Here is a 25,459-nt window from a genome sequence, read left to right on the forward strand (position 1 = left end):
TCGCTCTCTAGCGCTTACTTGAAGGGATGATGTTTACGCCGAGCTCAGAACACTCATCATTGGGCATTAAAGACATTTCTAGAATGATTTGTCACGTGAAATTTATCTTAACATGGATTTTACTTTTACCACGACTCTCAGGTAATGTATTTTACTGCGATTTTGTTTTGTTTTGTGTTTACTTTCTTCTTTCGAGTCTGAACTAGGTTCATCAGCCTAATGTACTTTATTTAGATGACTTTTATATTGACAGAAACTGCTAGTTGTACCTTTAAGATTGTATAATTATTTTAAATTTTAAAATCGAAGGATAACTTTTATCGTTTTGATGAAATCGAAAGCCTAAATTGATGTAATGTAACTGCGTTCTAAAATATTCTGCTTCAGATGGCGGAAGTATCACATGGTTTGAACCTACTCCGGTTAGGACAACATCAGATCCAAACGAAGTACTCCCCACCATCAATTTAAAGTTTTATGAAAGTTCTCCTGCTACACTGAAGTGGAGCTACAATTTTACGGCAGTTTCAATACTTCTGGTTATCCTAAAATTCAATGGTGCTGGTATAGTCAACTATCAAAATGGACAAACTGGTGTTGTTTACGATCAATTTCAAGAACGGTTCAGTGGAAGCTTCACTCCACAAAGTGCTTCTCTGTTTATCTCTCCCGTGACTACTGCAGACGATAAGGCTAATGGAATATTTACCTGTGAGTTAATTGCTTCCAATTCTGATGTTTGGGTCCGCGCAATTCAGGTGCAAGTGATAGGTGAGTTTAAATGTGTCGCTGACCTTATAGAGATTATATTCCCAATTCAGTAATATATGAATTTAGCCAAGCCTAAAAGCGGAGCTCTTGTTAGTTTATTTTCTAGCCCCTCATTATCATAAAAACTGTAATAAAACTCCTCAGCACTGGCTGTGGAAGAGTTTCTTCAAGGGGATTTAATGACCAGTCCGGGGAGTGGGGAGGGAAGGGAAGAATTGACGAGGTCTGGAACCTGGGACGAAGTTCTCACAACTTGCAAAGCGATCAACACGCATATTAGTTAGCGGTATCTTCAAGCAGCTGAGGACCTTTGTCGTGATTCCTAATGTTTTGAGCAAATTTCGGAAGATAGGGAATCTTTTCTTCTTCAGATGAGGTGTACAATGTCAGCTATAGTTCAAATTATATTCTTTTGAGCGTGACTGATAATTTTGGTTCAGGAAAATGAGTCAAAATTGAAAGAAACAATGGTAAAGTACTTCACACTAAGACATCACCTGTCAGTTGAAGAGTATACACGTGAGATCAGTGAATAGGTAAATCAAGATGACAGAATTGTATGGGCTTCTCTTATATCTTCTCTTGAAGTTGCCAGGTATGACTGCTTGCCCTTACCATTCTTCCCTAATGTTTCAACCTCCTCTGTTTAGAGTCAAAAATTAAAAAAGAAAAGTGATTTTCAACTCGTGTTTGAACCTGAAAAATTTTTTCAAACTTTTCTCTTTTGGCTATTATTGTCCTCTGGCTGGAAATACACTGTGTCTTTTTGAGTTTTTTTCTGTTAATTGATTTGGTAACCTCTGCTGTAACTACTTACAATGTAGGTGTCTTTGAGCCAACTGTGCATGATCTTAGCAATTCTAGCTAATGAAATATATACAAAATTTGTCTAACATGCATCTTGTGCTGTGAAAGTTTGCTTTAAAGGAAGACAAGCTAGAACTAGAGTGTAATTATAACTTGATGAGGAAGAGAGACTTAGGATTTGATCATGAAGACATTTATAGAAAACTTCAGATAATACCTGGATTTCATTTTTACATCACAGCAATCAATTCCAAACATCAATCAAGTTTTCTCTTTACTTTTAAAGTTGAGTTGATGTTGTTATTGGCTATATTAAATGGGTTGAAAAATTTTAGATGATATTTTCTCATGTTTGCAAATAATTTAATTTACTGGAAGGTAGAGTTGTTGCAACATGTTAACATGAAACACAACAGTAAATTTTATTCATAAGTGAAAAGTTTTCATTTGACTATCTACTGGCAAGTCTTTGTATTACATTTCGACCCAACCATTTCCCACAACTTGTAAACACCATTACAAAATAATTAGCCAGGGAAATGGAAACATTGTGGAATATACACCATGTTTGAAATGCCATGTCTATAATAAGCTAACAGGATCAAGGAGGGTGTATTTGGGAATAGGTCTTGTCTGTATTATTATCACTCCTGTTGCCAATGTTTTGATGAGGTTGGACTGTCAAGGTAAAGGAACTGAGGATTTTAGTAGGCAGTGACTTTTTTCAAACCTGGAAACTATCATTGTGAAAGCCATACTTGTGCCTTGTAACACATTCTTACTCTGATAAACTAGTTTTAGGAAGGATACAATATTTGATTACAAAAATTTGATGCAAAGGCTATGCACAAAACTTTACTCTGACAATACTTTTATAGCCATTATACCAGTCCCTTCACATGATAAAATGTTAGGAGGATCAGAGGAAAAAAGAATGTACCATACATGAATATTAACTGATACTAAGATATCTATGAATATTCAAAAGAAAATAGAATTTAGTCTACAAATTAGAATTCAGCATGGGCCGGATAAACAAGATTCTTAGAAAAAGAAATGTGTACTGATGAAAAAGCTAAGCAAACCTTTTTACAACACCTGCCTGTACCTGTACGTTAAAGTTAAGGTCTTTTGATGTGGTCATAATTACGGTTTCGTATGATGAAAACACATGCACATGTAGATTTCCTATAAACCTGTAGCTTAAGCCTGAGATGACTTTGAAATTTTGATGCACACCTCAAAAGGAGAACAGATACATTTCAAGTATCTATTTATTCAGTTTAGGTTAGTGAGGTAAAATTGAGCCAAACATTCAAGACGTACAACAACAGGTTCAAGAAATTTTCACAACTAATTTTTAATGTTAGCCTACCTGAAACAATCACCTTCATATACAAATTATACCAGGTTTGTACTGATGATGCCCAAAAGAGCTATCTGTGGTAATAGAGCAGCCTTAATCCTTTCTTCATTTAAAGAAATACTGAGGTTATTATCTTTCCACAAGCTCATTGGAATTCAGAGAGAGTTAGACTGATAGTGACTATATTATTTGAATAAATATCCAGTGGAGGATAAAAAGTAAGATATGGTCTGCATAACTCTCTTATTTTAATTTTTTAACCTATAAAGCTAAGGCTTTTAAATTCTTGCTTTGTGCATTATGTGGATGGCAATTAATTTAACTCTTTAACTCCAACAAATGACCAAGACAGAATTTCTCCTTACAATATCAATACAATATCAGCAGACAAGTGATGAGAATGAAGAAAAATAACAGTCGGAGGATTAAATGTTGATTCAATACCAAATTCTCCAAACTAACATCATAAGAACTGTATGGCAGACAGTAAGGAGAATTACTTATGAGATCTTGGGAGTTAAAGGGTTAACTTTCATTCGTCAAAAACAAAAAGTTATCTTCATCTATGTGCCCTAAACATTACAGGGGAGGAGGCAAATCAAAGTAAAAACATGAATTAAAATAGGAGGGCACCATTAATTTCAGTCCTCATTAAAGGTGGACCCTTGTTTTTCCAGATTCCCACCCCTTAAAACTCACATATCTAGTGACCAATTCCTTATATCGATGTTTAGTTTGGGTATGACCATTGGTAAGAAACACCATGCATTAATGAAAGCTTGAACAAGATTGTTAAATGTTACAACATGGTAACTTACACAGCAAAATGATATAATCACACAATTCCAAACAAAGGAAGTCAGGTTATTGACTCACCTGCTTCAACTTTTGAGGGCCTAAGGTACAGAGAAATACTAATAGATATGGTAAACAGTTACAAGTAATACAAAGTTGAAAGTTTGAAAGCTAAAAGATATACATTACAATAATTAGACCCTATGCATCTTAACAAAAAAGGGGTCAATTACCACCATAACTTTTCCCAAATGCTCAGGCTTACAGGGAATCATTAATTTTTGTCACAAAGTGGTACTGTACTTACAATACTTCTACTGACAAAATTGAATGCATTTTTCTAAAGTTATCTCATAGCATATGACTGTACATGCCATGTGGAAGGTTCCTGCATAGGGAATGACATTTCAATTACCTAAGCAAACTCAAGTTAATCATCAGAATTGTAAGCCAAGGTGTGTTAACCGAGTGTTCAGTTTCCAAATTAGTCACCTAATTGTTATAGCAGAGTTCACTCCCTTTTGAGGCTACCTTCAGCTTGATCATCCTGTTACATGTGAAAACATAAATTTAAATGTTACTCGCATATTCAAATTTAATTACCTGAATGAAAAGTTGTAATTTTTCTAATAACCTGCTTCCTTCAACCCTTTAACTCCGATGAGTAACCCAGACAGAATTTCTCCTAACAATATCAATACAATATCAAGCAGACAAGTGGTGAGAACAAAGAAAAATATTAACTAGGGGATTGTTAGTGACCTCATACTAAATTCTCGAAACTAAATCACAAGAACTATGTGACAGATAGTAAGGAGAATTCTAATTAGAGGTCGTGGGAGTTAAGGTCGCCCCATGTAAGGTAGTCCAGGACAGTATTAGATTCTGGATTCCAGTTGCTGGATTCCGGATTCTAACCATGCAGATTCCGGATTCAAAAACACAAAAGATTCCAAATTTCAGTTTCGTGTTTGTTCTTAATTTTCGCATTTCGTTTTCTAAGAACCACTTCGATGGCGGAGTTAGTTATTGAAGGACATGTTTGGGAATTTATATTTCCATAACAACATTTGATAATTACAAGAAATGTATTACAGCAAATTAAGAATTTGTTTATGCTAAGCGTGCGTATATCGAGTCGTGGATGCACGCTGAAAGTTTAACCAACTCAACTATATTCAAACCTTCGCAAAATCGCTAAAGATCTACATTTACACGTTTATTTTTTAAGAATAACATTATTTTTTCTATACTTCCTTTTTTCTTTAAAAGGTTAGCCAAGTCAAGTCACTCTACGTCGGTTATGAATTCTCTAGAGCAATGGCTAGAAAGCTTTAAGGTGGCTCGATGCTATCTTCTTTTCTAGAAAATGTTGTTTGACCCTAAAATCTGGCAATATCTTATTTTACTCGCACTGAGATATACCTTATGAAAACTTAAATTTTGTTTTTCTGAATGCCAAATATCAAAGAAAGCTGTTTATGTTTAAATGCCGAAAATTCGAAGTAGACCTCTCCTAATTCCCACGAACATCCACATATCTTTGTTCGAAGTTTATCGTAATTTGAAGCGTGTGGTCCGCCGCCATGTTGGTGTTGGAAGCAAATCCTGTGGGATTTGAACGCTTTTGTTTTCTAAGCAATTTCTTTTGTCCCTCTAAATTCGCCACGTCAGTGAACTGCACTCTACACTGGTCGCATCGGTCATGATAAAACGCAGACCGCGTACACCATACAGTCTATGCAACCTTTTTGTTTGCTTTTTTTTAAACTGTGATTTACATATGACTAAGGTGTATACACCTTTTTCTTACCTTTGGTAACGTTGGAACTGTTTCCAATTTTTGGACACCACATGACGAAACGAGGTTGTTTAGTGCTCACGTTACCCAGCAAAACAAAATCGCAGGCTCAAGTTTTTCGAACACATGGAAGTTAGCCCCACGCGGCAAGATGTATTGCAAATTTAATTTGTGAGGACAACGGCGCTGATTCAGAGGTAAGGAATGTGCTGTGTTGACGAAGTAGAAGACTGATTCATAGCAAGTAGGGAACTTTGGCAGTGTCAGTGTCGAAGTCGATTGGGTGATAGATCATGAATGAATTTGATAGATCATGAATGAAATGTTATTCGAGCGATAAACTGGCGCGAGGGTTTTTAGGCGATGAATGCAGAAGTCATTGTTGTATCGAAACGTGATTTTAATTTTAAACTGAAGCTAGTATCAAACGACGATTGGTAAAAAAGGTTTGAATTTTTCTGGGCCTTGGCGTAGGAGAAAATCCAGATAAGACACGACTTACCTCCTCTTCTTTCTCGGATCCTTTGTAGTTCGCTTCTTTTTGTTGATGACCTCTTTTCAGTCTGTTTTCAGGAGCGTCTTTGTATTTCCTTCTCGCGTTGCTCTTCGCAGATATTCGCCTTTTTACTTATGCCTTTTCTTGTTCTCTTTTGCGTTCCTCTCGCCGTATCCTGCCTATTTTGGTGTCCTCTCTAACTTTCTTGTGCGTTTTTCTCGACTCGCTCTACGCCTTTTACTTCTTGTTATTTTTTCGGTCGCTCTGTCTCTTTCTTTCCAGCCTATTTTCACTCAAAACTCTTTCTCCACGAACTTGAATTATATCAATTTCCTCCGGTTGACAAAGCTTGAGCTCTGCCGGTATTGTTGCTTAGCGAGTTGATTAGAAATGGCAAAGTACTGAGAATTACTGTTCAACTACAACCTCACCAGTTTGATATCCCGCTCAAAACGCGGGTTGCAAATTATTTGCTTACGCGGCTTCATATCTACAAGCCCACGTGAAGCCCTCGTGTAATGCCTAACCGTCTGCCCGTCGTACGCTGCACTGGACCTCGAAACTCGAGTATGCGGATATCCGGTGTCTCCTGGCGCACACTAACGGGGTATCCAAGTTATGCACGCAATTGCGCCTGCGCATTACCTTCTCCCTCGCCCTTCTATTACGTAATGGCTTAGATAATGCCCGTGGTACAGCAGGCCGCGCATGCTAAAAGTAGTACCTTGTACGGTCGGTCGTATGGTGTCAAGTCCAAATTTTTTCGGCTTGATGGGCTACTACTATTTCGTATAATTATGGGGCTGCGCTGCGAGCTCCGCTATAATTGTAATTTAGTATTAACCAGCTTTGTTCTTAGCGCAAAAAACTTCAACTTCCCTTTCATCAAACTCATGTATATATTGGAGTTGATGTTAATGAATGACTAATAATGTACGTTGTTGTGCATGACGCATTTAATCCTTGGTAGTGTTAAGGTAATACTGTTTCTCATTCCTTTTTGCGAACAAGAGGCCTGTGGCTGATGACTCATCTGCAGTCCAGGGCAATTCCTGTGCGAAAATCATAACAATATAGTTCACGCAGGAAGTAGATCACCTCACTACCCGGAAGTTTGGAAGGTGAACCCAAAGGGTTGTCAGTTCTTTCCATTCCATATCTTGCCCAAGCACTCCTAAACCAATCAGAACCTCTGTCCAAAAATACCATTACTATTTATAGCCAATCGGTTCTCATGTTAGTTCCAGAAACTATCGAGAGGAATTTGTTCTCTCGTCATCATTCATTTTTTGGAGATATTTTCGCCGAGCTCAGTACGCTCATCTTTGGGCATTAAAGACATTTCTAGAATGATTTGTTATGTGAAATTTATCTTAGCATGGATTTTACTTTTACCTCGACTCTCAGGTAATGTATTTTACTGGGATTTTGTTTTGTTTTGTGTTTACTTTCTTCTTTCGAGTCTGAACTAGGTTCATCAGCCTTATGTACTTTATTTAGATAACTTTTGCATTGACAGAAACTGCTAGTTGTACCTTTAAGATTGTATAATTTTTTTAAAATTTAAAATCGAAGGAAATATTTTATTGTTTTGAATAAATCGAAAGCATGAATTGATGTAATTTAACTGCGTTCTAAAATATTCTGCTTCAGATGGCGGTGTCACATGGTTTGAACCTACTCCGGTTAGGAAAACATCAGATGCAAACGAAGTACTCCCCACCATCAATTTAAAGCTTTATGACAAATCTCCTGCTACACTGAAATGGAGCTACAATTATACGGCAGTTTCAATACTTCTGGTTATCTTAAAATTCAATGGTGCTGGTATAGTCAACTATCGAGATGGCAAAACTGGTGTTGTCAGCGATCAATTTAAGAAACGGTTCAGTGGAAGCTTCACTCCACAAAGTGCTTCTCTGTTTATCTCTCCCGTGACTACTGCAGACGATAAGGCTAACGGAACATTTACCTGTGAGTTAATTGCTTCTAATTCTGATGTTTGGGTCCGCGCAATTCAGGTGCAAGTGCTAGGTAAGTTTAAAAGTGTTGCTGGCCTTAAGAAATTCTCACTATGGTATAACTGTAATGTGGTATTAACTAGCTTTGTCTTTTGGACTTAGTGAAAGTGTAAACAGACCTTGTAAGACAAGAATGGATATATAATCCGTCAACTATCCTTTCATCAAATTTATGAATCTATTGGAGTTGATTGTAGTGCATTATCATTAATGTACGTTGTTGAGCATGACACATGTAATCCATGGTAGGTTTAATGTAATACTGTACTGTTATGTAGTCATTTAACAACGTTTGTGTTATACCATGTGAGGTCTGCGAAAGAGCAAAATATTGATTGTGATGAAAAAACAAAAATTTAAAGAAAAAGCTCAAAATTAGGCTTTGTCACATGATAAATGACAAAAAAAAGATAATCCACTAAAGGAACCCAAAACATCATCATACTTTCATGAGAAAAGTGTAACCAAACAATAAAGCAAAAAATGCTTGTAATTATACTTAGATCACAACTTTGGCTTGAAATAGCTAAGAGACTGATAACAACAGTGTTAAGGGTGATTATAAACAATTATTGGCGAGACCTTGATTATTTTGGATATCACAAAAACGAATCTAATAATTATTTTGTTATACTTTGAGCGAATAAAAAACGGTCACAACAGTAAGTAGAACCGATTATTTATTTCTAAATGTGTGAAAAATATGCAAATCAGCAAGCAATCGATCTTGACTTGATTACCGTAAGAAATCATGCACCGCAGTCATACGTGACATGATTACCAGTTGCCTTGAGTGTCCTTGACATGATTATTGTATAATCTGCAGCTAGATTGGAAATTTCACTGTATGCTTTCGGCCAATCCGAAAAGAGATAGTGAGTTGAATGTATAACTAGACACATAACTGAGTGAACTCGGGCTTACTTAGGGTGCGTTTAAATTAGCAATTTTTGTGGCGATTTTCAAAAATTTAATTAATTTTGTCTTACAGCTTTAGCTGAACATCTTATAAACTGAATTTTGTAATATTCTCCAGCGTTATGCAATTTTTGAGTATTGTTGATGGCCGCAACAAGAGAAGCAGTGCTATTTAGTTTTAGTATATTCCATTAGAGGCAGTTGACTTTCATTAAATAGCAAGAGGGAATAGATATATTTTGACCTTTTTGTGGGTTTAAAAATACATGTCATACAGAAAACTGAAAACCACATCAAAAACCCTGTGCATTCACTATTATTTCTTATAAGATTTTCGAGAAGTGATTTGCTGTTAACTGAATCAGACAATATTACTTCACTGTAATCACTTTTAAGATCTAAACTTACTTCAGTTCCACGAACATCAACAGTTTTTCGCAAATCATCTAGTGGTAAATACATGTTCAAAGATGAATTTTCGTGTAACCTTTTGCCATACTAAATAACATCAGATAAGGTGTTTGAATTTCAATAACTACATGATTTTATTGCAGAGTAGCAGAGTGAATAAACAGCCACAGCACAACTCACATTGAACTTTCTGGTTTCACAGGCATGACTCTGAAAAAGGGTACTATTTTGAACTTTATTAATGTTAACCCCTTTCAATTCAAATATATCATTGTTGTGTATACTCTGAAAATAATGTACTAAGCTATTCAGTGATGATACTTCAAGAGGATGGCTTCTACCATAAATATCCCTTGCATGAGAATCGAATATATTCAAGCCCACATTACCTTTACAATAGATAGCAACTGCAGTACATCCTATTGTCAAGACAAAATTGTCGAAATTTTCAGATATAGGTGATTGAAAGGCTCTATCTAAGGAGGTACAGAACTGATATCCTTCTATTGTAGCTTCTTGATGAATAGTACCAGTGTAGCTCTCACTGTATTGAAGTTCATAGTCTGTCTTGAACACATTTAAAAGTGTGGGTAATTCTGTCTGCATTAAAAATGATTGTCTGGTTAACTGATACAAACTTGAATACAACTGATTTCCAATATTCATTATTGACACGAGATCATTAGCAGAATTGATTCCTTGTTTGTTATTGTAAATCAAAGAGCATAAACTTATTGTAACACATTGTTGTTCTGAATTCTGTCCAAATACCAATTTATTAGCTTGGCTATATGGTGCCATTATTGTTTTGCTAGGGTCAATGTACATTGGAGTAGGACCAGGGTTTTTCTCTATATCTGAACTCAGTTGAAATTTACAATAGTTTGATGCGTGTGTCTGACTCTTATAAAGACACATGGGTCTATTACAAGAAAACATTGATAAGTACCTACTTGCTCTATACTTCAATTTAATTATCCTTTGATATACCCTTACAGAACAATTCAACAAATACTTCTTATCATGTTTTGTAACTTTATTTAATCTTACCCTCTTCGTATTAAGCTTACAATCATTCTTTGTAACTCTTCTAACCTTCACATGATGACGTAGCCAAGAGGACTTCGGTATGCTTGGACGAATACACTCATAAACAAATTCCTTCAGTTTTCTGCCCTTTCTTCTGAGACGTTTCAGAGTAGCTTCTGGTATTCTACTGGGTTCTCGATCACGTCTAAATACACGGTTGTGTTTACATGTAAACATAATATGAGATAACTCGTTTGATATAGCAGGTTTCGCTTGATATTTCTCAATAAAAGGTTCTCTCGTAAAGGCTCGCTCGTAAATTGATCTCTCGTAAAGTTCGCGGACCGACCCGCTCCCAAAACGCTCCACAACTGTTCTTGTATAATCTGCACAATCATAACATGTGTGAATTTCATTTGCATGTGCAAGGTTTGTGAAGAACATTTAAAAATCATGTTAACAATATTATCTTTTTTGCAATTGTTGCTTTTGCGTGTACATGCCATTCAATTATCCTTGATTTACTTGTCATTGTTTGATTGCTCTTAGTTCCAATAAATATCACTGAAATTAGAGGTGAACCAACTGTTCTTGAAGGCAGCAACTTGCAGTTAACCTGTAAAGCATCGGGTCAACCAGAACCAAACATCACTTGGACCAAAGAAAACGCTGGGAAAACTGGTGTGGTGCAAGAAGGAAAGGTGCTGACTGTAACAAATATCAACAAGACTGATGCAGGAAAATTTACCTGTACAGCGTACAATGGCTTTGGTAAACCAGAGAACCGAACAGTTTATGTGACTGTTACTTGTGAGTATGCATTGAAAATTACTTTGACTGATGTTTGACAGAGATGCACTTTCCATTTATCTTCTGCGTTGTAATGCACTGTGCTGTCAATTAACTTGTATTAATGTTTGGCCGAGTACATCCATGCAGGGCTCCAAGCTCAATTTTTCAAAAAATCGCCTTTTGGCGACCTTCAATTCTAAAATGGTCGCTAGAAAAAAATTTGGTTACAAACTGAAAAAGACAAACTTATATCAATGGAAGGATGTGTCATGCTGCACTATACAAGTTATTTAGTGAGTCAAATGATACATTTGCAACACTTTCATTTGCCAACTTGGTATGTTCACTCCCTTGCTGATTAAAAGATTGTAATAATGGTCAAGAGAGTGATAATGAAGAAACTCTGATGTCTGGAAGCAGAAACGATACAAAGTTGCTGAGACCTAGTAAGAAACCATGTTTAATAAATTTTTAGTCTATTGCTCAGCTAAGTAACATCTCTTGCTTACTGATGAGATGAAATAGCGGTATTAGGGCCAGTTTGATATTGTGAATAACATCTTCTTTAATCACTAGATATTTAGTCACCATACTTCTTACCTTAATAATTAAAGGCTAGAAGGTTAGGTTAAATGGTACTGGAGGCTACTTGGGCCTTTTTTGGAATTGGCCTTTCGTCAAGAATTTTACCTTTCACAACTTTTAATCTCACGTGGCATAACATAATAGAACACATGATTTATATTCGCTTGCTTTTGGTTGCAAAGCATCCCCAAGAATTAGAAATACCATGATTGAAAACTTTTGGAATCAAAATGCTGATGAAAACATATTTTTCATTGCTTGGAAAATATAAGTAGTCTTAGCTATTGTAAAGAGTTCTTTCCCGAGTTGCATCCATGGTAAGAAATGCTTTGTATTTCATTATTATATGGTTACATATGAAATGGATGTGTAAGGAACACCAGCTAAAGGATAATTCATTGATAATTCGTCCAAGGATCGATAAATTTGTGACATCACGAGTGAGTTCCAAAAACAATTCATATGAAGTTTTCAAGGAGTGCCCTAAAGACCCTTGCGTTCTTCATTTTGTACCTAGTCTACATTTTGTATCCGGTCTGTAGTCTGCATTTTGTACCAGCAGGTATCCGTGGCACACCAATACTGTTTGTTTTTGGTGACAGTTATTCACAAAACACACTCAATTAACAACAAAATACATGTATGTGAGTTAATTCGACATTTTCGTTCTTCTCCGCGTGAATACTCTTCTTTCCTCTTGAACAAATGTAGAATGAGACTCTAGTGCTCCACTATCTGTGTTAGCAAATATGTTCAGTTGATGCTGATTTGACAATCTTTAACAATCCAGTTTGACATATCTGGTAAGATCTCACGTCAAAGATTTGAAATACAGTATCACCTCAATGGTTTTCTGACTGTCAAGCTGAAAAATTTCTCTGTTTAATTATTGGATACGATAAAAATCTGATTACCATTTATTTAACATGCATCTATGAATGACTAGAGTATCACCCAGTTAACAACCAGACAATAGTAATTTCATTGAAACCACAGTACACAAATAAGGAGAACGTTTTGTAAACCCATGTAAGTGAATCCAACGACAAAACATCAGACTAGATAAAGAATACCCTTTTGTATGTAAGTGTACTGGTGTGTCTGGACCCCTTAGCAATTGAAGACAAGTCACTCATATGTATCTTTGTGTAGATGTTGTTTCCTAATCTGATTTTTTATTTTCTAATTTGATGTACAGATCCAGCCACGATTGTTAAATTTCAAACTGAGTATTATGTTGGTGTACAACAAAGTGTAACTCTTAACTGTGAAGCAGAAGGAAGCCCTCCTCCTACTTACACTTGGATTGCATGTGATCCAGGACAAGTTTGTAACAAGAATACTCTTGATATTTCACAAGTGCCCAACGATGCCAGCTATACCTGCCGAGTCACCAATGTACATGGACCTGATGCAAAAACTGCCATCATTTGTAAGTTACATTGAAGTCCTGCATATACAGCTGTAGCTTCATACTTGTACCAACATGAAATTTTGATTTAGTTCTAAGAGTTAAACCAAGGACTTATCAAAACGAATACATGTATCAATAAATATTTTGAGAAAATCTGTTAGCATTCTGCAAGATTTTCCAGCATTTTGTTAGTTTTAAATTATTGGCATGCTTGGTTCTTATGACAGAAAGATATATTTTAGAGCCATCATCCCATTTCACAGACATTGCAGGAAATGTGATTAACATAACCATTGTCATCACAAGTGAAAACTGCACAGACGAAAAATACAACAAATCTCTGTTACTGAGGAAATTGGACGAAGAGGTAACTATATTTTATTAAGGATTGCCTATACTTAGTTTATTATTTGATATCTGTTTATGCAATAAGTAACTGTGAACATATGAAAGTCATATGTGTGAAATGCAAATAAAGCCGTGAACATGAAAGCAATCTTTGGAGTAATGAACACTACTTGAGCAGTCGAGAAAATGAGGCGTGCATGAAATAAATTCAGGCCTGTTCAGGATTTGAACCCATGACCTCTGCGATGCTGATGCGGATTATTCATCACCGCACGGTTTTATTTGGAACCATCATACATGTAATGACGAGCTCCCAGTTGGCTTGTTAGCTCAGTCAGTAAAGCACTGCACCAGTATTACAGAGGTCATGGGTTCAAATTCTGTACAGGCCTGAATTGTTTTCAGGTCTTATTTTCACTTCTGCTCAAGTAGCAGTCATTACTGCGAAGATCACTTTCATATTCATCTATTTATTTATTGTTAGTTAGTTCAGGGTCAGAGACTGATGTGCTGGCTCTACATTGATTGAAAAGAAATTCAACCCCTGGAGAATGTGTGAAGAATATTTTGTTTAATTCTACAGTGTTTCTTATGTTTCTAGATTGCGTTCAGTCTCCTTGAGTTCTATCAAACCTTGAGCTTAAAAGGCTTTTCAAACTCTTCTTATGATTCAGTGTTTGCTCATGCTTTGTATTTAGGGCAATGATTGGTCAGGTACATGCACAGTACATGTGTGATACATGTACACAAACATTTTCAGACAAATAGTTGAAATGTTTACTTACAGCTAAAAAGAGCATTTGCTGGTAAACTTGATTACGAAAGAGTGCTGTCAACGAGTGTTCGGTAGGTAAATTAAGTTGCTCACGTTTCCAAATTTTATTTACTTTTTTTTTTTACTTTACTTTTTTATTGTCTTTTTTACACTTCATGTCTGTTTAACCCTCGGTTGTTGTCTATTCCAAGGTGTGGAAGTATAATTGTTGACCTTGCACTGAAATTCAACTCTACTACAAAGGAACAAGATGTTATCATCACACTTAATGACGCCTTGAAAGATGGAAAGCTGGGAGAGTTCAGTGTGGGTTCTATAAAAGGGAAAAGATCCGATGTGGAACCAACAGGTGGAGGTGCTACATCACCACCTGACGGATGCTCCGGGGGTAAGTCCTCCTTACACTTAATATAAACGTTTTGCAAGTTGATTAAGTAATGGCCTTGCCCTGTACATGGTTGGAAGCATTAATTATTTTAGTAAGTACAGAATTGGAACTGTAGGAGGTTTTTGCAGAGATCTGAAATCTTGGTGTATAATGATAATGAGTGGAGAAAAAATAGCAGCCATGCCAGTTGTCCTCAGATTAATGGAGCGTATTTTTTGTGAAATCCTTAGAGCTGCCAAGTGGGACAAAAGCAGGTAAACTATTATTCAAAGACAAACGACTTTTTAAATATAAAGTAACGAGTAATTTAATCTGATTAAGTAATCTCCAGACACCTATGACATTAAGTTTTTTGAAAATGAACATAATAATTTACTGTCCAACTGAATCGAGCTTTAATTTGTAAGTCCAAGTCCACTATTTTGCTTGTGTTGCATACCTTAATACTGCTGCATCTTTCTGGTTCAAGGGACAATGGTACAGCTTTAATGTTATGGAGTTTTATATTTAACAAATAGCTTCCAAGTTGCCGTGCGTCTGTTCAGTAATAGATCACAGATGACGTCAACATGTGGTAAGAACAAAAAAGTGGCACACGAGGCGCAGCCGAGTGTCACTGATGTTCTTACCACATTTTGACGTCCTCTGTGATCTATTACTGAACAGACGCACGGCAACTTGGAATCCATTTGTTTTATATAATGAATTAAAATATACGGAAAAAATGGTTTTAATGATGACGTCAGCTATACGTCTGTCCTCCAAAAGATCATAAGTGAGAACCAATCAGAATGTGTGCATAACTGAGCTTATTATATAAATCATTTATTGACACTTAAAAATTTAGTGGTTTTATTTTTTTTTCTGTTTCATTTTGTCGATGCCACCAACCCTTGCCGCGAGAAACTTAAGATTTGATTATGAACGATTTTAGTTGTAAGTTTGTAGATCGAGGAGTTGGTGGCTCTGTTATTTTAGCCGAATATTAAAGTGCTTATGACACGAAAAATTTTTTTGTATTTTTTGGTTGGTAGCGGTATTTAAAATTAGAAATAATCGACCTTAGCACCTGGCGAGTTCTTCTTGTCCACTTTTTTGTGCATTGAAAGTACGATTTGGCAACTAAAAAGTGTCCCCATAAAGTGCGCGGCCAAAACGATCATATTACATAGCTGTTTCTTAGAAAACTGTGAAGACACTTCGGCAACTATAGTGGAGGGAGGAGAAATCTAGGGGAAAGGACGAACGTATTGCGTGGGCGGAGCGCCAAATAATGTGAGCTACAAGAATAATACTCATTCACCGAGTATTTCTATACACTACTTTCCAAAGGATGTAGCTGTATGGCCAAAATGGACGCGTTTCGATCGTTGTCATCGAGGAGATTTTACTCTTCAATGTCATCGGCCTTATGCTCTGTTTCGGCTTCGAAGATGGCTGTTACGAGTACATGCCACTAGTAAAATCAGGGGAAGATAACCAATGAATTCAGCTAAAAAGAATGCCGATAAAGGGGCCTGTTCCCACACCGAACACGATTGTTCAACTTTCTTTTCGACTGGCATTTCGCAAGCGAAGAATGGTGAACTCCTTATTTGTTGCTTATTTCACGCGCTAGAAATGTACTTATATTCCTTGTCTTTCCACTTGACTACATTTACGCTTCTCTTATTGTATGAAAATCGAATCAATTGTAGTTACCATCGTATTTTTATAACAGAACTAAATCTTTTGTAATAAAGTTCAAGCCCTTTCCTGGACTGACCGATATCCTGTTGCGTGAACAGTGCGAAACCTCTGGTGGATGCGGGCATAAACACAAGCTCGAAGTTGCTGTGTATTCTCCTAACCTAGGTGTCTGAAAAACTATCCTACGAGCCATCAATTCTCTCTGCTCTTAAGAAACTAAAAGTAGCAACAGTAGCAATGTCATTGTGATAAAAGCACTGCAACGAGATAAAGAAACATAACTTTTATTGAATTAGATGGTAGCGAATCCAAGTGCTGTGTGAAAAATGATGCACACATCGTGCCTCGTGATACAGCTGATTCTTTCGTCAAAAGTTCGCTTTTGGATTACTAAGGGAATTACTCGACAGCAACGAAACTCTGGAGCACTGAGCAGGGGGAACCTTCGCCCCACTTAGTGCCAAGGAATGAAATTTTATGGCAACAGAAACGAACACGCTACCCATTCTTAACATAGATTTCGCCATAGAGAACAAAACACAAACGCAACAAACTAAATATTTAGTGACGGGAATTTTTTGTTCTAGTCTTGACCTGAAAACCGCAGGCGAGAGACCGCTTTTGTCAGTCTTCGTCCAAATCTTCGTTTGATGCACGCGGTTCTCCTTCGTAGGGCTGAACCGTGCTCGCAACTTCTATTTCTTCTTTGCTACTTGAGTACGATGTATCACAACTCTCGGTAGAGCTTGCTGACGGTAAGTGTCAACTGAGAGTTTTCACAGTTTTCTGCGTCATCACCCGCTGATTTGTTACCAGTCCACGGGACACTTTTAAGACAAAATAAGAGCACCTCAGGACCCAAAAATACCGTGTTTTGGGCTTTTTGAAATTTTTCTTCTATCAGAATTGCTTTATAGATATGATAAGCTAAATATTTACGCCACAAAAAAAAAAAATTCGTGTCGTAGGCACTCTAAGCTTGAAAGGGGCGGATAATTTTTGATGTGAATTTTTGTTCTGTTTTTTTGTAACCTCTTGCATAAACAGAATTTGAAATTTTTTTCTGAACGAGTACCTACGCAGTATGGCTTGTTAAGTTCCATATCTGTAATGAACTGAGAGAAGAAGATAAATTAAGTTCTGACTGAATTCCAAAGGTTTCCTAACCAAAACAAGAGTACGGAAGCAGACCCGTTATGTTAAGATCATCAAATGTCTTCGGACGTAGATGCGGTGAAAAGTGCATCTGCTTTTTACAAGCTAAATTAAATTTGTTACGCTGTGGCATGGAATGGTCAACTATCGCGTGTGAGGTTTGTATTTTCGTTTGCAATTAAATGTCCACCGCAGCCTTTAATTTTAATCTCAGTGAATTAAGGGTGCCTTTGTGAAAAATAGAACTCAATAAAATTGAAGTTCGACCCAATTGTTTGGCTTGAGAAGATACGCTTTCACTTACAAAAATTTATCTCAAGCTTATCACGCTTTGTAGGTACTGTATGTATTACTGTCGGTGCAGTGTTTGGATCAGTTGCTGCACTGGCTGTTGCTGGAATATTAGTTTGGTGGACTTGCGGGAAAAAGAGGCGCAACACAAAAGGCATTGAAGGTAAGTGTTGCATATATTTTATGCTCTCAAATGAACGGTAGTTTTGGTATCCCAGAAACATATTTGTAATATTTTTTCCTTTTTCCAAGACTAGGTACTAGCTTTAGTTCACTATCCGCTGCATGATGATCTTTGTTTAAGCATCTCTATTTTTAGTAGATAACTTTTAAAATAGGGTATTGTTAACTAATAATTAATGTTTTGTTATCTAATTTGCTGATAGCTAGTAATAGTCGTCGCGCTTGACATTGTTTACTTTATGACTCAACTTGATGCGCATCAAGCAGACGTTACTTTGCTTGTGAGCGATAATTTTGTTTGATTTCGATTGTTCATCCATTATTTGTTTTGTTTTCGTTTCCTTTTTATGTTTCTTTGTCTCGTTTTTCCACCACAGAGGTTGCGATGAGCACAAGGTGAGATTTTTTTATTGAAATGTTGCTGTTTACTTGCGTTGTTCTTTATGGACCAATCTATTCAACAATTTAACAGCTATACTGTTTTCAAGTGAATGTTTGTGATTGATCCAATAATGATAGATCATGAAAGACACTCGCTAGCTAAAAGGCGGAGAGACATATCACTAAAATGATCGTAATGGTTATCACTTGCACAATAATCAACTTCTTAATGATCTGTTGACAAAAAAAGAAACAAGAACGGCAACTGCAAGTGTACTTACTTTTTTATACAATGAAAGATCGCTGCATGTTACTTCAGGCCTAAGTAATAGTTTTCTAGGTGTCCCCTACTAGTAGAGCGATTTTCCCTTATCATAATTATCATTATCAGTATTATTATTATTATTGTTATTATTATTATTATTATTATTATTATTATTATTACTATTGCTATTGCTCCAAACATATTATTTTACACAGACAGGCCTATGTCTATATGGTCGAAAAATTTGTAAAGCCTTCACAAAGAAATTTCAGTTAATCTGATTGTGACACCGTTATCGTTTGCTGTACATTTAGTAGGTGTCTACAGAAAAAGTCTGTTTTTCCACGGTCACAGAAGACAGGCCACTTTGTGCACATAATCCTTTTCTCCTCTGCTCGTTACTGGGGGAAATGAAACTTTCAATACTTGAACAGTGCTTTCAGTGAGATTTGAAGTAGGTGGCTACCTCAGTAAAGCACCCGCCGGAGAATAAAATGGATAACACAACTTCCCTCGTAGAAAAGGTTGTGGTTATTTATCGTGGTGAATAGCAATAAAAGCTAAGTTTTTTCGTTTGTCTCACGATGTAGTCACGTGTGATGTGTTGACAGTCGACCTCATCGCCTGAAGAAGACTAGCAGTATGCAGTCGAAACGTCGCGATCTACATCACACGTGACTACATCGTGAGACAAACGAAAAACTTAGCTTTTATTTTTAATTTCCCTTTCGTTAGCCATTAGTTCCCGGTATTCATAATAAACTGGCTTCAATGGGAGTTTTTTGTGGTAAACTTAAATATTTGAATTTTCTTTGTAACAATTTTTGGAACTCATCGTTTTATTTCTGATCAAAATCTTCCATTTGCTGACATGCAAACCTGCTCCCTGAGTTTCACACAAAAGTCCTTTGAAAGGAAGGTTTCTGTTTACTGAAATGTAAATCGGTACGTTCTTGGAAATTCTCAATTTTTTTTCTGGAAATTTCGTGTAAGATAAGACAATATCAGTCCCTGTAATCAAACTTGTTCATCAAGGTAAAACTTTAAGAGATGTAGAGATGTTTCAGGTGTCACTTCGTGAGTTTTCTTGAAAGCTTCCAAAAGGCATAGAAAGATCCAGAACGATGGTAACCATTCAAAAAATGTGCCGAAATCGATTTATGTGAGTTATCGACAAGTTCACTATTTTGACAATTCTGAGTCTCGAGTTTGTTTTCTAACTAGCAGTTGAGAAGAATTGCTGTTGTTTTATTTGTCTAAAAATATTGGATGATTTCAGTTCACCACAAAGTTGGTTGAAAATTATTTAAGTAAACAACGGTGTACACTCAGCGCCTAATAAATTTATGTTAAACATGCGAAACAAGGAGAAAAAGAAAATTGCCAGTCAAAGAATGAATCTAAATATCAAAGAGCACAGAATTTGATCAGGTGAATACCCCAATACTAAAGTGAATATTATTTTCTATGTTACTTATTAATTTTTTTGTTCTGAAAATTGGACTTGGGCGTGGCAAAGTATACGGCGATTCATAACAGTTCTCATCAAAAGCACTGCCCGAATGTAGAGGATGCTAAACCCTCTCTGGAAATTCAGGGAAGTCAACTCAAAAGATCTGACTGGGCAAGCCTGCATCCGTTTTCTAGCTGAGATTCTGACTGGACTTAGCTCTTTGGAAAGTTTTTCAGTTATTGCAATTTTCAGGCTGAGGGGATTGGTTTTGTTTTATGATATATTTGTGTTGTTTTTTCAGAACATGTGGGAATTCAAGTAATGAAAGAAGAGAAAGTACAATTGTAGGTCAAACGATGAAATCTTTTTTACCTTGTAGAGATATATCTTCCTGTGGTCGAAGGCACTTTTTTTTTCTTAAGTTGCTGTCTTTACTGAGAGTACTTTCATAGGTGGTTGACATTTTACCCAAACCCAGAAAGTTATGATCCATAAGGAAGATAAGTCGATTATTCCTTGATACATTTAAATACGTCATTCAAGTAAATACTGGTGTGTTTTATGAAATTGAAAACAATTTTAGTTTTTAAAATAAAATTTTTTAACAAGATTGCAGTCGAATTGCCTAAACCTTCTCAAAGCCATTACATGGCACTAGATGACAGAGCTCGTTCACAAGTGATAGCAGATGCTAGTCCACCCAGCAGGGAACAAATAAGCGAGTACACTTCTCTTGTTCCATACACACGCTCCTGTGAGATTCCTAGAGAACATGTGACGATAAAGCAGATCGTTGGAAAAGGTGCTTTTAGTCAGGTTGCCAAGGCAGCAGCCGATAACCTACAAGGAAGACCCAAGAAGACGCTCGTAGCTGTGAAAATGTTGTCAGGTACCAATTAATACTGAAATCATGTTGTAATTCATGGTCTTTGGTCAGACCTAGAAGTCTGTCAAGATTGTTCTTTTTTCTGTTTTCTATCCCTTTTTTTTCTGTTTTTAGTTGTTTGAGATTTTTTTGTGTAAATATCTCCCCTCAAATGATGATTTCGAAACTTAGTTCTCTAAGTTGGTGAAGCAAAGCACCTGGAATATGACGTATGGTAGAAATGGATGTTATCTATATATCTTCCTATCTATTTACCTATCTACCTATCTATCTATCTATCGTAACTATGTGTAACTATCTATATATCAATCAATCAATCAATATATCTATCTGTCTATGTATCTGTTTCTAACTATTTATCTGTCTATCTAAATATTTATCTATATATCTATAACTACGTGTCTATCTCCCTATCTATGTATCAATCTATTTATGTATCTATCTATTTATCTACTTATATATCTACGTGTATCTGTGTATATATCTATCTGTCTGTCTGTCAGTTTGTTGGAGTGTCTGTCTCTTTCTATCTAGCTATCTCTCTCTCATTTTATCTATCTATTTAGCTGTCTATTTAACTATCCATTTAGCTTTCTATCCATCTATCTATGTATCTATCTATCTATCAATCAATCCGTCTATTTATCAATCTGTGTACTTTTACCTATGTAAATGGACAGTAGAATGATATGTTTGTGATTTTATGAGACATGTGATTTGAAGATTATCAATCGGAATTATGTTGCAGAAAACGCATCTGAATCAGAGAAAAAGAATTTGCTATCTGAACTTGAATTGATGAAACAACTTAAACCTCATCCTAACGTCATCAAACTCCTGGGATACGTTACCAAATCTGGTAAATACTGAAATGTTTATTATCAGCTTGGGACCCTAGTTTACTCACACCCAGAGTTCCGCACATTGCTCGAAGTATATTTTACGCTGGGTTAACTTTTGGAAAATCCGTTGACTGACGCATAAAGCTTGGCCTCGTTCTATTCTTACATGCGCTTGTCAGGTCTGGATAGGGAAAGCAGAGAAATAGTCACAGTTTTATACTTTCTGCTAAATAGCAGCGTGTGTATACTCAATAGCTGAAATCTAAGATCAGCAAAGCTTGATGATGGATCATAAATGAGTTCAGACCATACCTTTATTCATATGAGCCGCTTAGAGATGACCTGCCATCAACGAAAGTTAAATGCCTGGAATCGACATCTTACTCCTTTATAACTTATTTTCCGAGTTTAGAACTTTGCAGCCACCTTACTTTTAAAACAAAATTACGAGGATTTTAAATATTAATGAATTGTACAGTAGTCGACATCTTATTTTCTTACATTCGTTAAATGAAGGTCGCACTCTTTCAAGTGGCTGCGGTGGTTATTGGAGGGCGACGTTTATTGGTAGTTCTGCTTCCATGTGTGGCGTTTAATCAGTATTGGTGGTGTCTTGTTTGTCTTTCTAGAGCCACTGTTGGTGTTGATCGAATATGCTCCCTTTGGGGATCTGCTGGGCTACCTGAGAAAGAGCCGCGGATTAAATGATACCTACTACAAAGACCCGGATATCAAACCACAAACAAATCTTACTTCTCAGCAGCTGATGAAGTTTGCTTGGCAAATCGCCGATGGAATGTCCTATTTGTCATCGATACCAGTGAGTGATGTAACTATTCTTTTAGTAATATCGTTAGAGGAAAAGGTCACACTCATTATACCTCACTTATAATTGACTCCTGGACTCCGCATTCCTTAGGATGCCATGTCATCCCATGTCAGCTGGCTCTTAATTCGTTAAATGGTGTTTTCCAAAAGAAACATCTTCGTTTTGTTGAAGGTTATCCATCGAGATCTTTCAGCTCGTAATGTGCTGGTTGGAGAAGGGAAAACTTGCAAAGTGACGGACTTTGGAATGGCCAGAGATGTGCAAGAGGACAACATTTACGAAAGAAAAACCAGGGTATGAATGATTTTAATAAAAGACATAATCTTCTTGTAAGCCTCGGATTATGTGGCTGAACATGCCTCACTGGAGTGACTGCATAAATAAAACAAGCTCAGTAAATCCTGTTTAGTTTTCAAGAACCTTCGTTACACTGTTCTCGGCATTTGGTGCATTGGCACTTTTTAAGGAGTACGCCAACTCCTTGCATTTTTGCTTCTTATTCAGGGGCGTCTCCCTGTGAAATGGACTGCCATTGAGGCGTTGCTTTACGGAAAATATTCTACCAAGAGTGATGTGTGAGTACAAGGAAGACATGGACACTGAATTAAGGCTTAACGAGTTTGAATTGTGTGGATTGTTTTCAGGACTGGGAAAAGTTATTGGGTCACTACTGTATTCTGGTCCCTGTATTTTCTTGAGGTGAGGTCATCTCAGGAAAGAGTGTTTATGCTCAATTTCATATTTCTTATTTCCTTCAACTCATCCCGTTTGTTTTACAGGTGGAGCTACGGAATTCTCCTCTATGAGATTTTTACAATTGGTATGTTTTCCGGCTATTCTGGGGTATTTGCTTTTGGCCATCTGTTTCATAACTAACAAGTTTGTTCAGATTGCCACGGTCGTTGGACTTGGCCGAAAGAACTACTGAACAACAATACAAAAATGAATTGTTGTGTGAAAATATTTGTAAATATATAAAGATTTTCATTTTAGAGTATGTTAACATTACCTGCTGTAATTTAGGTGGTTCACCGTATCCACGAATGGATGGAAGAAAAATTGCAAACTTACTTCAAGAGGGATACAGAATGCCTAAACCACAACATTTGGGTGATAAGTTGTACGTTAATATGGTGTTGTTGTTGTTGGTCTTTGGTTTTTCTTGTTTGTTTGTTTGTTTGTTTTTTTATGGCTTTTTTCGTACATAGCATTTGTCCTGCTTTTGTTCGGGTTGCATGTGCACCTCAAGATTCACCATTTTTAAAGGAAATGAAAGGAGAAGTACATTATCACGAGTTTAAAACTGTGGTATATAATTTTTCTCCTTTTTTATAAAAGAGATGAAATTGATTACCAAAAAAGCTTGTTCATCAAGAATAGGTTGGACCGTTTCTAGGCCACCAATGACATACCGAGATATTCATAACATCGTGTTTCAGGTATGAAATAATGACAAAATGTTGGAGAGACGAACCTAACATAAGACCATCTTTTGAGAAGTTGGGAAACAAACTCAGAGAGATGGAAAACCAGCACAAGGTATAATTAAAGAGTTTGCAAAGAGACTCGCTTCTAGAGTAGTATTTAATTGAGTACCAAAAATAGTCCTAGATTGCTTCATTTTGCTTTCCTTGCTCCGCGATTGGTCAAATGCAGAACTACAACCAATCCCAACTTGGTCAGTCGCGCTTGGACCAGGTTGCTTGATTTTATTCTGAGTTCTCACTGGTTAATGATGAGCCTTCGTTCTGATTGGTGGTTGTGATTATTCGATGGCTCTGTCTGGGGTTGATAGGTTAAAAAAATTAAGGTACCATCGAAAGTTGAAAAAAGTATAATTTATATGTATGATCAAAGTGGCACTTTTTCGTGATGTTTCGCTCCTTTCTTTCTTTTCTGTGTTTACAGGGGTTGATAAACTTAAAAAGTTATGACCATCAACTTTACGTGAATGTCGAAGATCTAGCCGTGTGAGCCAGCAAGTTCTCGTACAGGAAAGGATTGAGTAATGAATAACCCAGTCCTATGAGATCGTGTTCTTTTTTCCTTATATATTTGGGGTTAACCCTTAAAACCTTTTTGCTGAACAAGTAACTCTTCAAAACAAGCTGTTTAACAGCAAAGCGAAGCAAAGTGCAGCTTTTATACATTTTTATGTATCTATGTATATATTTCGAACTTTTGGTCAAGTATATTGGCAATAATCATGGACTGTTAAAATGTGTTCGATCAAACCTTGAAATGGGTATTTGTCTCGACGTGACAAAACCCAATGTATTATTAAACGTACGAGCATCCAATGGACCTTTCGTCGCTTACGATCTTAAGTGAGTTAAAGAAGAAAATACTTTTAAGATCAGGCTTACAGTCTCTAAATAGGCAACGGTCTGTATGTCAAAATACCGACCAAGTAAGAACCAATCAGAATGATGATGGATGTTGCAGCCCCATGGGATCATCCTCTATTTTCTTTATATAATTGACGTTAACTTTTAATTCTTTGCTGATGAAGTAACTATACAAAAAGTTTGTTTAAAGCTAAGCGAGGCAAAGCGACTGTTTCATAAATTTTTGCATGTATATTTTTTAAATTCTTAGTCTTGAAGAAACAAAAGATTTTTTTTATAAAGGATTACAGAAGCTGCAACCCATATTTTCCCCTCAGTGCTATACATTTTTAGAATTTTTTTAAAGGCAAAACATGTAATTTCTTTTAAAATGATATGTGCTTACAAATCTACATAATAAATATTCCCATTTGTATCTTA

At 36.4% G+C, this 25,459-nt stretch overlaps 1 protein-coding gene across 3 annotated transcripts; it reads left to right on the forward strand.

Annotated features, from left to right (window-relative positions):
- LOC149043970 (proto-oncogene tyrosine-protein kinase receptor Ret-like) lies at positions 1-25,459 on the forward strand. Of its 3 annotated transcripts, none has more exons than XM_089209165.1 (20): positions 1-141; positions 388-771; positions 7,690-8,070; positions 10,965-11,225; positions 12,991-13,224; positions 13,470-13,573; positions 14,342-14,400; positions 14,521-14,717; positions 17,899-18,015; positions 18,413-18,431; positions 20,436-20,478; positions 20,744-21,023; positions 21,769-21,879; positions 22,492-22,682; positions 22,863-22,985; positions 23,196-23,266; positions 23,471-23,511; positions 23,715-23,811; positions 24,131-24,230; positions 24,600-25,459. In XM_089209165.1, exons 1-20 carry the CDS (start codon positions 27-29, stop codon positions 24,663-24,665), a joined length of 2,994 nt encoding a protein of 997 aa, XP_089065291.1. In that variant the 5' UTR covers positions 1-26; the 3' UTR covers positions 24,666-25,459. The 3 variants fall into 3 exon arrangements, with proteins under 3 accessions (XP_089065291.1, XP_089065292.1, XP_089065293.1); XM_089209166.1 differs by lacking the exon at positions 7,690-8,070 and adding an exon at positions 14,948-14,971; XM_089209167.1 differs by lacking the exons at positions 1-141; positions 388-771; positions 7,690-8,070; ... (2 more) ...; positions 13,470-13,573; positions 14,342-14,400 and adding an exon at positions 14,950-14,971 and having other exon boundaries at positions 14,527-14,717.

The sequence above is a fragment of the Pocillopora damicornis genome, chromosome 6 (assembly GCF_964200805.1).
Source record: "Pocillopora damicornis chromosome 6, jaPocDami1.2, whole genome shotgun sequence".
Classification (NCBI taxonomy): domain Eukaryota; kingdom Metazoa; phylum Cnidaria; class Anthozoa; order Scleractinia; family Pocilloporidae; genus Pocillopora; species Pocillopora damicornis.

Excerpts from the sequence above, each read along its gene's own strand:
- LOC149043970 (XM_089209165.1), top strand. The coding sequence starts at position 27 with ATGATGTTTACGCCGAGCTCAGAACACTCATCATTGGGCATTAAAGAC. Across the intron at positions 11,226-12,990 it reads AGTTTATGTGACTGTTACTT|ATCCAGCCACGATTGTTAAA; the intron begins GTGAGTATGCAT and ends TTTGATGTACAG. Across the intron at positions 22,986-23,195 it reads TTTACGAAAGAAAAACCAGG|GGGCGTCTCCCTGTGAAATG; the intron begins GTATGAATGATT and ends CTTCTTATTCAG.